We start from the raw sequence: 13,408 nt of genomic DNA on the forward strand, positions 1-13,408 counted from the left end.
GTATGTTATAAACCTCCACACGTAAAAAAGACATGGAATTCATACACTTACCTAAAGGATTATTAGGAACACCTGTTCAATTTCTCAATAATGCAATTATCTAATCAAGCAATCACATGGCAGTTGTTTCAATGCATTTAGGGGCGTGGTCCTGGTCACGACAATCTCCTGAACTCCAAACTGAATGTCAGAATGGTAGAGAAAGGTGATTTAAGCAATTTTGAGCGTGGCATGGTTGTTGGTGCCAGACGGGGAGCGGTCTGAGTATTTCACAATCTGCTCAGTTACTGGGATTTTCAAGCACAACCATTTATAGGGTTTACAAAGTATGGCGTGAAAAGGTATGCAGCAAAGCATTTGTGAAGCCACAACACACATAACCTTGAGGTGGATGGGCTACAACAGCATAAGACCCCACCGGATACCACTCATCTCCACTACAAATAAGAAAAAGTACCTACAATTTACACAAGCTCACCAAAATTGGACTGTTGAAGACTGGAAAAATGTTGCCTGTTCTGATGAGTCTCGATAGTCAGAATTTGGCGTAAACAGAATAAGAAGATGGATCCATCATGCCTTGTTACCACTGTGCAGGCTGGTGGTGATGGTGTAATGGTGTGGGGGATGTTTTCTTGGCACACTCTAGGCCCCTTAGTGCCAATTAGGCATTGTTTAAATGCCAGGGGCTACCTGAGCATTGTTTCTGACCATGTCCATCCTTTCATGACCACCATGTACCCATCCTCTGAAAGCTACTTCCAGCAGGATAATGCACCATGTCACAGAGCTTGAATCATTTCAAATTGGTTTCTTGAACATGACAAGGAGTTCACTTTACTAAAATGGCCCCCACAGTCACCAGATCTCAACCCAATAGAGCATCTTTGGGATGTGATGGAACAGGAGCTTCGTGCCCTGGTTGTGCATCCCACAAATCTCCATGAACTGCAAGATGCTATCATATCAATATGGGCCAACATTTCAAAAGAAAGCTTTCAGCAGCTTGTTAAATCAATGCCACATAGAATTAAGGCAGTTCTGAAGGCGAAAGGGGGTCAAACACCGTATTAGTATGGTGTTCCTAATAATCCTTTAGGTGAGTGTACAATTACTGCAGCAGATTGAACAAGCTGAAAGCAAACATGGGGGTCATAGTTATTGGTAATTTCAATTAGCCCGACATCAACAGGGATATTAAAACAACTCCCTCTAGTAAAAGTGACAGATTTTTATCAACATTACAAGACCGTTACCTGACAAAGATGGTAACCGAACCAAGCAGGAGAGGTGCTCTGCTTGACTTTTTTGTCATTTTAAATAGACCAGATACTATATCAAATGTGCAAGTTGGAGAACAATTGGGAAACCGTGACTATAACAAGGTAACATTTGGCCTGTGACTTAAAGAGAGTCTGAAGCTTTAAAAATATCTATTTTTACTTACAATTCCTATAGAGTAGTATGGCGCTAGCTGAAACACAGCTATCCCGCGGCTGAATGATGCTTCTTTGCCCCCCAAATCCCCGGGGCAAAATCCAGGGATCGCTTCCTGTTAGAGGAAGAACTTTCCGCTTTAGCTCTGCCTCTGCTGTGTCAATCGGCGCTGACCGCTGCCTCTCCCCACCCCTCTGAGTTTTCCTTCACAGAGAGGGGCGGGGAGAGGCGGAGATCCGTGCACAGATTGACAGCGGAAAGCTCTGCCTCCCCGGGCAGCAAAATCCATGACCAAGAAAGTCGTGGATTTCTGCCCCAGGGATTTTGGGGGAAAGAAGCATCATTCAGCAGCGGGATAGCGGCGTTTCAGCTAGCGCCATACTACGCTATAGGAATTGTAAGTAAAAATAGATATTTTTTTAAGGCTTCAGAGTCTCTTTAACAGAGATGTAAGTGAGTGGACAACTAAAACTTTCAATTTTAGAAAAGCTAACTTTAAGAAGCTCAGAAATTCACTAAGTCTGGTAGACTGGGATAGTAAATTACAGGGCAAGGACACTGATCGTAAATGGCTAACTGTCAAACAGATTCTTAAAGGATACCCGAGGTGACATGTGACATGATGAGATAGACATGTGTATGTACAGTGCCAAGCACACAAATAACTATGCTGTGTTCCTTTTTTTCGTTCTCTGTCTGAAATAGTTCAATAGCAGGTATGTAAGTGGCTGACTTAGTCCTGACTCAGACAGGAAGTGACTACAGTGTGATCCTCACTGATAAGAAATTCCAACTATAAAACACTTTCCTAGCAGAAAATGGCTTCTGAGAGTAGGAAAGAGATAAAAAGGGTCAACAGTTCATAGATTTTAGCTCTGGCATACTTCAATGAATGTGTCATTGAGCAAAAACAATAAAACAGTTAAAACTTAAAAAGCAGATTTAAACATAAAATAAAACTGTGGAATATCTTAAAACGTCATGTTAGGAGAAGGAAGATTGATACAATCGTTTATTTCATTAGTTTGTTTTTTCATCGAGTGTCCTTTAATGATAATGACTATTGCAAAATGTATATACCTTATGGGAATAAATATTCTATGTCAAGTAAAAGGCCAGTAAAGATAAATAATACCTATCTGGACATGACTAAGTATAATAGGAGTGCCTATAGGGCTGTAAAGCAGGAGGGGACTGCATCTGCATTAAAGGGCAACTGAAGAGAGAGGGATAAGTAGGCTGCCATACTTTTAAGCGATACCAGTTTATTTTATTTTACTATTGCTAAACCTAACTCTATTCTCACACTAACATTCCCTCTACCGATGCCTAACCCTAACCGAGTCCCATTCACTGCCGATATCAGCGCTGCCTTTGCCACAAAACTCACCCTCCAACGATATCACAACGAGATGCAATTATATTCTAATGCCGCTTCCACACTGTTGCATTTGCAATGTGGTATAATGATTTCCATCTGGGTAACAGGGAGTACGTTACTGGATGATGCGCACAGCTGTGAAAGAGGTGAAAGCATATGTCTGTGGACTGTATGCTGCACTGTATGCATCCCAACACAATGGCAACGTGCAATGCCACCTTTCATCCTATTTTTCAGGATGCACAGAGCAATGGCTATAGTATGAAAGTACCACAGTGTCCCCAGTAAGGGGCGTAGCTAGACATCATGGGGCCCTATAGCTAAACTTCCATGAGGCTCTCAGATGGAGGCAATTTTAACCTTCCTGGCGGTAAGCCCGAGCTAAGCTCGGGTTATGTCGCGCAGGGGGATATCTCAAGCCCTGCTGGGCCGATTCGCATAATTTTTTTTTGCAACACGCAGCCAGCACTTTGCTAGCTGCATGTGCATTCCGATTGCCGCCGCTACCTGCCAATTAGCCGACGATCCCCGCGCCGATGCCCCCCCCGACCGCTGCCTGGCCAATCAGTGCCAGGCAGCGCTGAGGGGTGGATCGGGACTCCCTTTGACGTCACGACGGGGAAAGCCCTTCAGGAAATCCCGTTCTTTAAACAGGATTTCCTGATCAAAGATCAAAGCGGGCAGGGGGAAGCCGCTGCACAGCGGCTATCATGTAGAAAGCCCTATGCTCGCTACATGATTTAAAAATTTTTTTTTTAAAACTGCTGCGCTGCCCCCTTGCGGTTTCTAATAGACCGCCAGGAGGGTTAAGCACTGCGACCTGCCCCTACATGGATATGAATTAACTGGGCAATTTACATTCTCGTGCAATCAACACTGCACATAGTTCATGGGCACTGAGACAAAGTCAGAAGGTGGAGAAACACAAGAAAGTTAATGGTATATTAAGTACCACCTGGGCTTCCTATGCTCCAGGGCCTCATAGCAGCTGCTATGGCTATTGCTACGCCCCTGCCAAGGGTCTACTGTTATGGCGGTTTCAAGCCAACTTGGGGGGGGGGGGGATGTGAATTATTGTTGTACTATAAATTGCTTCACATGGCCAGGCTATTACTTGGCAAAGGGAATGGGTGTCCCCTGCAAAAACGCTGGATCATGCTGTATAGTAATGGGACACTATTACAATACAAACATCTTATGTGTGTAACTGTCACTAACAGGGTGGATAGTACACTGTTATATCATTGCCGCTATACAGTATGGTTAATTATTTCTGCTAGTTCATTGTGCATGTACATTGTATCTGTGCCATACACGAACCCGACCAGAGATTGCACTTCTGGGGTATTTTTTTCAGTCATTTAATTACTTTTAAAATGGTGACATTCTTTGCTTAAAGTGACATTATTTATGTTGGAATTCTTTGATACACAATATAATTGCTAAAGCATAAATCAGCAGCTCTCACTGTCTCATTCATTTAGGTAAATTTATAACATTTGCTAAAATTGCGTGAAAATGTGCTTCTACTAATTAGGTTTTGTTCATGACCAGCTCCACATGATGGGAAATAAGGATATTTAGAGAACCAACATCACAAAACACACACACACTACATTTATCCCAAAAGTATATTCAGAATCATTTTATTCACCAAGCATGACTGGGTTATGCTCAGAATTGGGTTTGGCACATACATAGTACAGGGTAAAGTGGGAATATAGATACGTAATGCCACAAAGCACGATTGACAACAAGCAGCAGTGTCACCAAGACAGGAGGGTACATTACAGAAACAACGTTTTACAAGGCAGTCTTAACAGTCTGTCTGCCGCAGCCTTAAGGGAGGAAAAAAAAGGGGGGGGGGGATAATGGGTGCTAGAGGTGGGAGGGCATGGAGGAAGTTCAACAGGTTGACAGCAGAGGGAAAAATTAGTTCCTGTGCCTTGAAGTTTTGGTGGAGATGGCCCAAAACCTGCGACCTGATGGTAGCCGACTGAAAAAGAAGTGGCCAGGGTGTGAGTGGTCACTGACAATCCTCAATGCTCTGGAGTACAGTCTGACATTGTGAATGAGGTCATGCACTGTAAATAAACCCTTTGCCTATGCCACTGTCACTTACCGTAAACCGTATTAATCTGACAGATCTAAAGCTTTTACTTACAGGTATTGGACTAGTTTATCTCCCTGTAGGCGATTCTCAGTATTTCCTTTATTATGAAAAGCACTCCGTGGATAGCAGTGGTACCGTCCAACTGGCAAAATAGAGTGTATGTGCATAAGCAGGCTGGTCTTCATCACCATATAGGTCCTATCCAGCGAGTGCTTTTGAAAAGACTGAAGAAAAATTTGAGAATGCCCCATGAGGAGACAGACTAGCCAGAAACTTGTCAGTAAGAGATCCAGAGCTGTCAGACTAATAATACAGACTGTAAGTGACAGCCACATAGGAAATACAATAAAACCTTGCATTGCAAGCAACTTGATTTAAAAGCACTTTGCAAGACAAGCAAACATTTTTTTGACATTTTGACTTGATAAGCAAGCAACGTCCCGATATGCAAGCACAGAACATCATCATAACTGAGCCGATTGCTCTTCTCCCTTTGATACTGCGGGGTTTTACTTAATCTGAGTGTAGGGAATGTACAATGTCACATTTCTGTGAAAACCTCAAAAGCAACTGTCACTGGATAAGTTCCCAGTTGAAGCCACAAACAAAACAACAACGAGCCATCAGATAGCAATGATTCTATTAGTTACAGTGAAGGTCTTTTTTAAATGTTTACTTTATACAGTACGCTATTTTTCTGTAAATATTTTTGAATTGTGGAACAAATCACCTGAGTTTCCTTTAATCCTTAAGGGGAAATTGACTTTGATATATGGGTGCTCTGAATTGCAAGCATGTTTCCAGAAGAATTATGCTCGCACACCAAGGATCCACTGTACAGTCATTTACTCTGGGACAAATGTACATATATGTATGTGTCAACATGTATACTAAATTTTAAAGTTTTTTTCGTGAAAGTGGTCCTTTAAGCACCCCAACAATTGTATTCCAGGAAGCACTGAAGACCAATTATGTTTTTTCCTTTCTTGCAATAAGCATGTGCTGCACTGCCACTGGAAGCTATAGTGTACCTGAAGGGGAAAACAGTGCCCCAAATTGGTACTTACCTTAGTAGATGGAAGCCTCTTAAAAACCTACACGACAACCACATACATTTAGATACCATATTATGTACAGTGATCAAAATCATTCATATATGCTTATACATCTAAATTGGGTGGCATGGTGGTTCAGTAGACAGCATTACTGTTTTCTAACACTATGGTCCTAGGTCAAAATCTGGAGTTTGTATGGGGGTTTCTTCTAGGCACTCTGGCTTGCTCCCACATTCCAAAAACATACAGATAAATTAACTGGTTGACTGCAAAATTGGCCTCAGAGTATGAAAGGGACATAATACTATGGTAGGGATTAAATTGAGTGACAGTTATTGACATGACTATGGCACTTCGCCTCATACATACATACTGTACAAGGAATGTCACTAGAGAAGGACTGGCGCCCGACCGAGACTGTACACATAGGTTGCTGTCCTCTAGGCTAGTGATACCTTCTGTTGCCATGCAGGGGCAGGGAGGAGGGCTGATGGAGTGGCGCATGAGGAGCGTCACAGAGCGGGCGAGGTGAGGGAAGAGACCACTGCTCTTAGCTAGTGCTCGGCTGAGTTGATCTCCCAGGATAATCACGCTAATCATGCTAGATTCTCAGTTGTTATCAGTTTCCTCAGCCAAATTCTATCTAGCATGTGTACAAGGCTTAAGGGAATCTGAAGTGAAACAAATATGGAGGCTGCCATCTTCATTCTCAAATAAACAATGCCAGTCACCTGACATTGTGCTGATACTCTGCCTCTAATGCTGGGAACACGCGTTTCGTTTTTGCAGAAGAATCGTTCCGATAGATGCCTTGATAGATAAATTCCGTCATGTCCGATTCTCCGCTCGATTGTTTTCCGCTCGATTTCTCATAGAAGTGAATGAAAAAAAAAAAGATAAGAAAAACAAGCTGAAGATAAGGAAATTGAGCAGAGAATCGATCGCGCGGAGAATTGACCGCAAAAAAAGTGTAGTATGTTCCCAGCATAATACTTTAAGCCACTAGCCCAGAACGAGCATGCAGATCAGATCCTTTGACCCTGCTATAACTGCAATGCCTGCTTGTCTGTTGCAGGTGTGTGGCTCAAAAACAAGTAGAGCAAAAAAGCTCACTATAACACCAGACATTGTTTACAAGGGAATGAAGATGGCAGCCTCCATCTTCCTCCCACTTCAGGTTCCCTTTTAGTCAGTGAAAGATGGTGGCCAGGCATGTTACAATTTTTCTGTTCAATTTTACCCCAATTAGATTAAAACAATCGATTGTGTGAAAAAAAAACGAGAGAAAATATTTTTTTCCGATCAACAAATTCCATCGAAATTGTGCTTTTTTTCCTTATTAAAATCGATTGGAAAGGTTACAAAAATCAGATCAATTTTGTCAGAAATTCCGTGGTGTGTGTAAGGTTGACCTAATTTTAAGTTTACATTCAAGAATAAAGAAACTTTATTTGTCAACTGACACATTATATAGAATGTATTTCTTTACTGTAATAAATGTAGTGTTGTTGATTGATGAAAACAAAGGAGGAACAGCTTTGTTAATGTAAGGATATGTAGTAGGGGTGTCAAGGCACCATGTGGAAAAAACACAGAAAACAAAAGGCGGGAGCCCAATGGTGTAGTATATTGATGTAAAAGTGGAGGATGGTAAGAAGAAAAATACTACTCACAAAGGAGGGTTGCAGGGGGCAACCGACCACAGGAAGCAGGTGGAGAACACAAACCCGACTCCACTTGGGGAGGTCCTAAATGGACCCGAAGAAGGTCGCTCTCTTGAAGAAAATGGAGACAGGTATCTGCTGTGGTGGTGGCTACAGGTATACCGTCACCACCCCTCGTACAATTGTACGGGGGTGAACAATGCACAATTAAGGGGAAAGAGGCCTCTTTCCCCTTAATTGTGCATTGTTAATGTAAGGTACATTTTCTATGGTTGTTTGTGTAGTGTGCCTTTATTCAGTACATAGCACAGAGCACCCAATACACATTTATAAAATTAATTTATATATTATTACATTTAATATATATCATTAATTCGATCGGTTTTGTCGTGATTGTGTCAAAATCGAACATACATGTGTGGTACATTGGTTACAAGAGTCTAATTTTTAATTAGTGCGAAAAAATTGTCATTTTTTTTTTTAAATTGTAATGTGTGTGGCCACTAGACTTCCACAGAAAACTACATGTCCCAGCAGACATCAGTAGCAGTGTGAAAAACAAATGCCAGCACATACTACTAGCCTGTGTATTGGATTGACATTTCTTCGAGTGGTAAGATTGTTCCTTATTACTAGGCTGAAAATCTTGGAGGATTATAAAACACTTCAGTACCTCAATTTGCAATGGATTTGTTGCAACACACTATGATTGTAAGCATCTAACAGGTACTTTCACAAGTTCACCTGATTATTACATGTAGCAGCATATTATATTAGAGGTATCTATTATCGGTGGACACCAGCATAGAAGTTATTCATTAGACTGTCAGTTGAGAAGTACATTTAGGTAAATTGGAGAGTGAGATGAAGAATTACTTTATGTTCTATCCAATATTTTCCTTCGCACAGACAGGACTAATAGCCAGGTACATGATGGCATTTTATGTACAACAACTGAAACCTTCACCTACTTCTAGAGCGACGTTTGCAAAAAACTATCATTCTGGTTTATTCGGTGCTTGCATCTGTGTGATTGGTTGAGATAACCTTCTCGGATTGGAACATATATATTTTGATAGGAGGATATTTTATTATAGAAGTTTGAGATGTATTTGCATATCTAAAAAGTTATTGTATACTGTATTTTATAAAGATGAGCCAAAACAATAAAACTGCCTAATATTGATTTGTTGTGGCCCCATTGTGCGTAACACTAACATGATAATTTTCAGTGAAGACTCGCCCGATTGATCAGATAAACACTATCAGAAATAATATGTCTTAATACATCTATTATTTCACCATCATCGACCCAATTTGTACTTCCTAACCGTCACAATTGATTATAAAAAGCCTTTTTCTGATCAACAAAATTGTCGAACCATCCCCATTAGAATCAATCACAGTCAATTTAAAGACATCATAAGGTTTATTTCCCACCAATATGATTGCATTTGTCTGATTGCTTGGGCGATTATTTGAAAATTGTAGCGTTAGTGGGCACTTTTAGACAGCTCTAAGTCCCTTGAGGCCTGAACGCTGTAAGACTACATACAGAAGATGCCATATTGTCTACAAGACTTTAGCAGCAGATCCCACAGTTCCCGCAAGATGGGAGGCAGGGCCGCCATAGATTGTACTTGTTTTTCCAGCACACCCTACATAAGCTCAAACAGACTGAGATCTGGAAGATTTGGAGGCCACAATATGTGATTCATCAGACTAGATCACTTTTTTACATTTCTCCATGGTCTAGTTATGACATAGCCCCCAACTGTCCCTTGTTCGGAGGGACAGTCCCTCTTTGGAAGTTAAATCCCTCTGTCCCTCTTTCAGGACGGTTGTACAGATCTATGTAAATATATGTTTTTTTTCTACTGAAAAATGTGTTTTATCGGTTACAAACTTTATTTCCATTCTTTAAATTAATATATTTTTTCATTTCAAATGTTAATATGAAGAAAAACTAGCAATGGTAGAAAGGACCAGTGTGGTTTGAGATCTAAAATTACATCTTTTGCTTATGTTTTAGTGGTATGCATGGCTAGGGATGTGGCGGGGGCATAGTTGGAGGTGTTGCATGGACTTGTCTTAAAGTGTCCCTCTTTCTCATTTCTTTCTCATCTCAAAAAGTTGGGAGGTATGGTTATGATGTTCATGTGCAGGGGTGTAACGTTTACACGTCACTTCCATGGCCTGTTGGTCCATTTGCTGGTGGTGGTGGTGAGGTGTGTGATATATCAGGTGTGCCCAACATAAACCCCCACATAAGAGTGAGGTGACCATGGATCCCCCCCCCCCCCCCCCAACACACACACCTATAACAAGCATGGCTACAGCAACACCTGCTCTGTAGGGGAGCTAAGTAGTCCTGCACAGCCAAAGGCTCTCTGCAGCTGCATACTCAGTTGTTACGCCTCTACTTCACGTGCCTATTTTAGGTTGTTATCTACAATGCCCTGTCTTGATCTGTGATGTGTATTTAGAAAGCTGTGCTACACTTGCCATTCTGTGATGGGATCAGATCTTATAGGCCAGCCCTACCCCCCATGTGCACCAATGTGCCTTGGGCATCACACTTTTGCCCTTGTCAAAGTCGTCCCCCAATTTTTTTCTCTGCTTCTAAGTTCCAACACACCTGCATCATGGACCAACTGCTGTTGCATTGAGCAGAGAGGAACTGTAGTTGCAGTCCTGGCCACAAAGGGTTACTCATGGAAGAGCTGAGTGGGATCAGCAGTTGCTCTGGGTTGTGGAAGTACCTCCCACTATGGTGCTGGCAATGAAGTAGAGGATCAAACAAGCGAATCAGGTCATTTAGATGCCCGGTGCTCAGCGCCAAAGCTGGGCGAAACCATAGCACTAGTGCTATGCTGCGTACCCCACGCAAGAGTAATTTGGGGCTCCATTGATCGCCAGACCCCAAATTACATCCCCCCCGACTTGCTACAACTCTGAGGGGGGATAGTATTTAGCGCCCCCGGGGATTTGAGCGGCAGCAGGGTGATCAGTCATTCGCCTCCCCCTGCGCCCAGTTCCCCCGCAGCCAAATAATACTTACGCCAAACCAGGAACTAGCCAACCAGATATATTATTTTAAAAAAATAGATATATTTAAAAGAAGAACATGTTTACAGTAATATGGATTAAAAAATACAAGACTGAACTAGATCTTTAAAACCATGTAAAAACTCTATCTGCGCAAGAAATACAAAGTAGTACATAAAGCAGAAAAAAGTAACACAAACAGCACAGGAAGTGAGCACAGGTGACCCTGTGCACTATAATTTCATGTATGATTAAATATATGGTAGGTTCTCTGAACCTGTGAGCACCTGCATACCACTGGTATGGCACAAAGCATGCCAATCATGAGAATATTTCCCTTGGTAACGTTAGGAGTAGCTCCCATGTGACAGAAGCATTTTACAAATCACCAGGCGGCAACGAGGTGAAGCGACATGGTTTATACTAATGTCAAGCTGAGTCAGTGAATTACTGTGACTCAGGGAAGTCATATATAAACGTATTCCCTCTGCCATGCACTGCTGACCCTTCATTATGTTCTGTAGGGAGTCATGTGACTAAGGGCTTACCTTGCTGTGGCCCTGGTCACAGTAATCTAATAATGCGCTGCAGAAGCTGTGGCCCACAGACTCCAGGTCCTTCGTGCTGAAATGAGTTCCTCGCCTGCTACCTGGAAAAGGGAAGGAGAATTTCAGTAAATTTCACTACAGAAAGCGGGAATATGGTATATGTTGACTAAAATGAAATGAAGAGAATATTCTCAACTAATTAAAGGGGAACCAAACTAGAAATAAAACATCGACCATATCATACCGACAGCATTATAAATACAAATGTAACAATAAGCTGCCCCCTACCTGTGTTTAAAAGTGTTCTATACTTACCTAGGGCTTCTTCCAGCCCCCTGTATTCTGTTAGTTCCCGCAGTAAGACTGTAACTGCGCTTACTCGAGGGCTGCTTGCGCACATGGGTCTCGCAACCCAGCTGGATTGTGGGCCTCATAGTGACACAACGGAGGTGACCAGATGGACTCCAAGGAAGCGGTCAGACTACAGGGGCTGGAAGAAGCCCCAAGTAAGTAAAAATCCTTTGATGCAATTTGTCTCAGGTTTACTTACATGAATGATTATACTTTATTTATTATTTATTTAATGTTAATTATTGCGCAAGGCATGATCAGTTTCTGATTTGGGTCCACTTTAATTACACTTAATGGGAAATAGAAACACAAGGAACAATTGTTTTTGTGATATTGAGTAACATAGTTTAACAATCATGTTGTATTAAAGAGGAGCCGTCAGCCATACTATCTCAGAAAAACAAAACAGAAACACATACAGTATATGAGTAGATAAATACTTACTCTACTTACATAGCATGTATTGCACTGTCCACATTTTGAGTTTAGTGATTTTTCTATAGTAAAAAAAGAGCAACTATTTTGACTTTGTCTATCTTGAAGCCAATCCTGACATAATTTTCTCCCTTACTCTGTCTGTGTATCGTTGCCCGCCCTCCTCCCAGTCTTCAGGCACTCCCACCCAGCTTTGTAGTAGAAAGTGCATTGTCTCAGCATGAGAGGAACAGAGGTGTGGGAGGGGAAAACAGGAGGGAAAGAGGCTTCAGCCAATCAGGCTGCATTAGCTATGTCTGAGGGGAAAGAAAAGAAGAAAAAAAGAAAACCCAGCATGCCCTGCAATTTCCTTTGTGCGGCAGATGGACCAAATAAGAGCCAGGAAAACTGGGGAATTATGTTTTATGGAGAAGAAAGTAAGAGTGATTTTTAACCTTTGCATTGCCTGGTTAGCATCCTTATTACTTGTTTACCAGATAAAAATAAATAATTGATTTTTGATTTTATGCCTGACAGTTACACTTAAAACAACCATCATGTCGGATCACTGAATGAGCGATCGTTAAAATGCCCATTGGCTCCGCTGTACTTTTCAACGTCGCTTTACGTTTTCACATTCGCGATGATGTGCGGCAAAGTTTGCAGATGAATCGGGGAACAATCGTTCATCAATGCATTTCCCCAATCCATCTGAGCGTGGGTACCTAGCTTTACACACAGCAAGGGTTAAAGAGTTAAAAGGATACTTAAGGCTAAGGCCTCGTTCACATCTGCTGCGCTGAAAAACGTGTTAAAGCGCATGGTAAAAAACGCATGCGCTTGTGCGCGCTTTAGTCCGCGTTTCTGTGCGTTGCGCTGCGCTTCTTTAAAGCACGTTTTGTTTACTGTAGCAGCAGCAGTTGTCAATAAAACTTTGTTTTTGTATGTAAATGTATTTTTTTCTCCAATTAGGGGTAAAAAACGCATGCGCTTCTATGCGCTTGTACGCGCTTCTATGCGCTAAAAAAGCGGACCCATTCACTTGCATTGCTGTGCGCTTTACAGCTCAACGCACAGAAATGCCTGCAACACTACGTTTCTGTAACGCTGCTCAGCGCAGCACATAGATGTGAACCAGCTACATTTAGTTACATGGAAAAATCAATACCTTGCTGAACGCACAGGGCAGTGCGCTGTGGAAAGCGCACAGAAACGGCCCTGATGTGAACGAGGCCTAAGAAAAAAAAAACGTTTTATCACCTACCAGCCCCCTGCAGCTGTCCCGTGCCCTCGCAGTCAGTCAGTCAGCTACTTTTGTTTCAGCGGGGAACAGAAGGCTCCGAGAGTGACTGCGAGGGCACAGGACAGCTGCACGGGCTGGTAGAAGCCCCAGGTGA

General features: G+C 42.1%; 1 protein-coding gene across 3 annotated transcripts in view; it reads right to left on the reverse strand.

The window, feature by feature from the left end:
- AGBL3 (AGBL carboxypeptidase 3) overlaps positions 1-13,408 on the reverse strand; it is a 357,981-nt gene that overhangs the window by 80,055 nt on the left and 264,518 nt on the right. For all 3 annotated transcript variants that reach the window (XM_068277556.1, XM_068277557.1, XM_068277555.1), the window contains exon 10: positions 11,247-11,347. In XM_068277556.1, the coding sequence (XP_068133657.1) occupies positions 11,247-11,347 (101 nt within the window). The remainder of the gene's footprint in view (positions 1-11,246; positions 11,348-13,408) is intronic.

This window comes from Hyperolius riggenbachi, chromosome 3 (genome assembly GCF_040937935.1).
Source record: "Hyperolius riggenbachi isolate aHypRig1 chromosome 3, aHypRig1.pri, whole genome shotgun sequence".
Lineage (NCBI taxonomy): Eukaryota > Metazoa > Chordata > Amphibia > Anura > Hyperoliidae > Hyperolius > Hyperolius riggenbachi.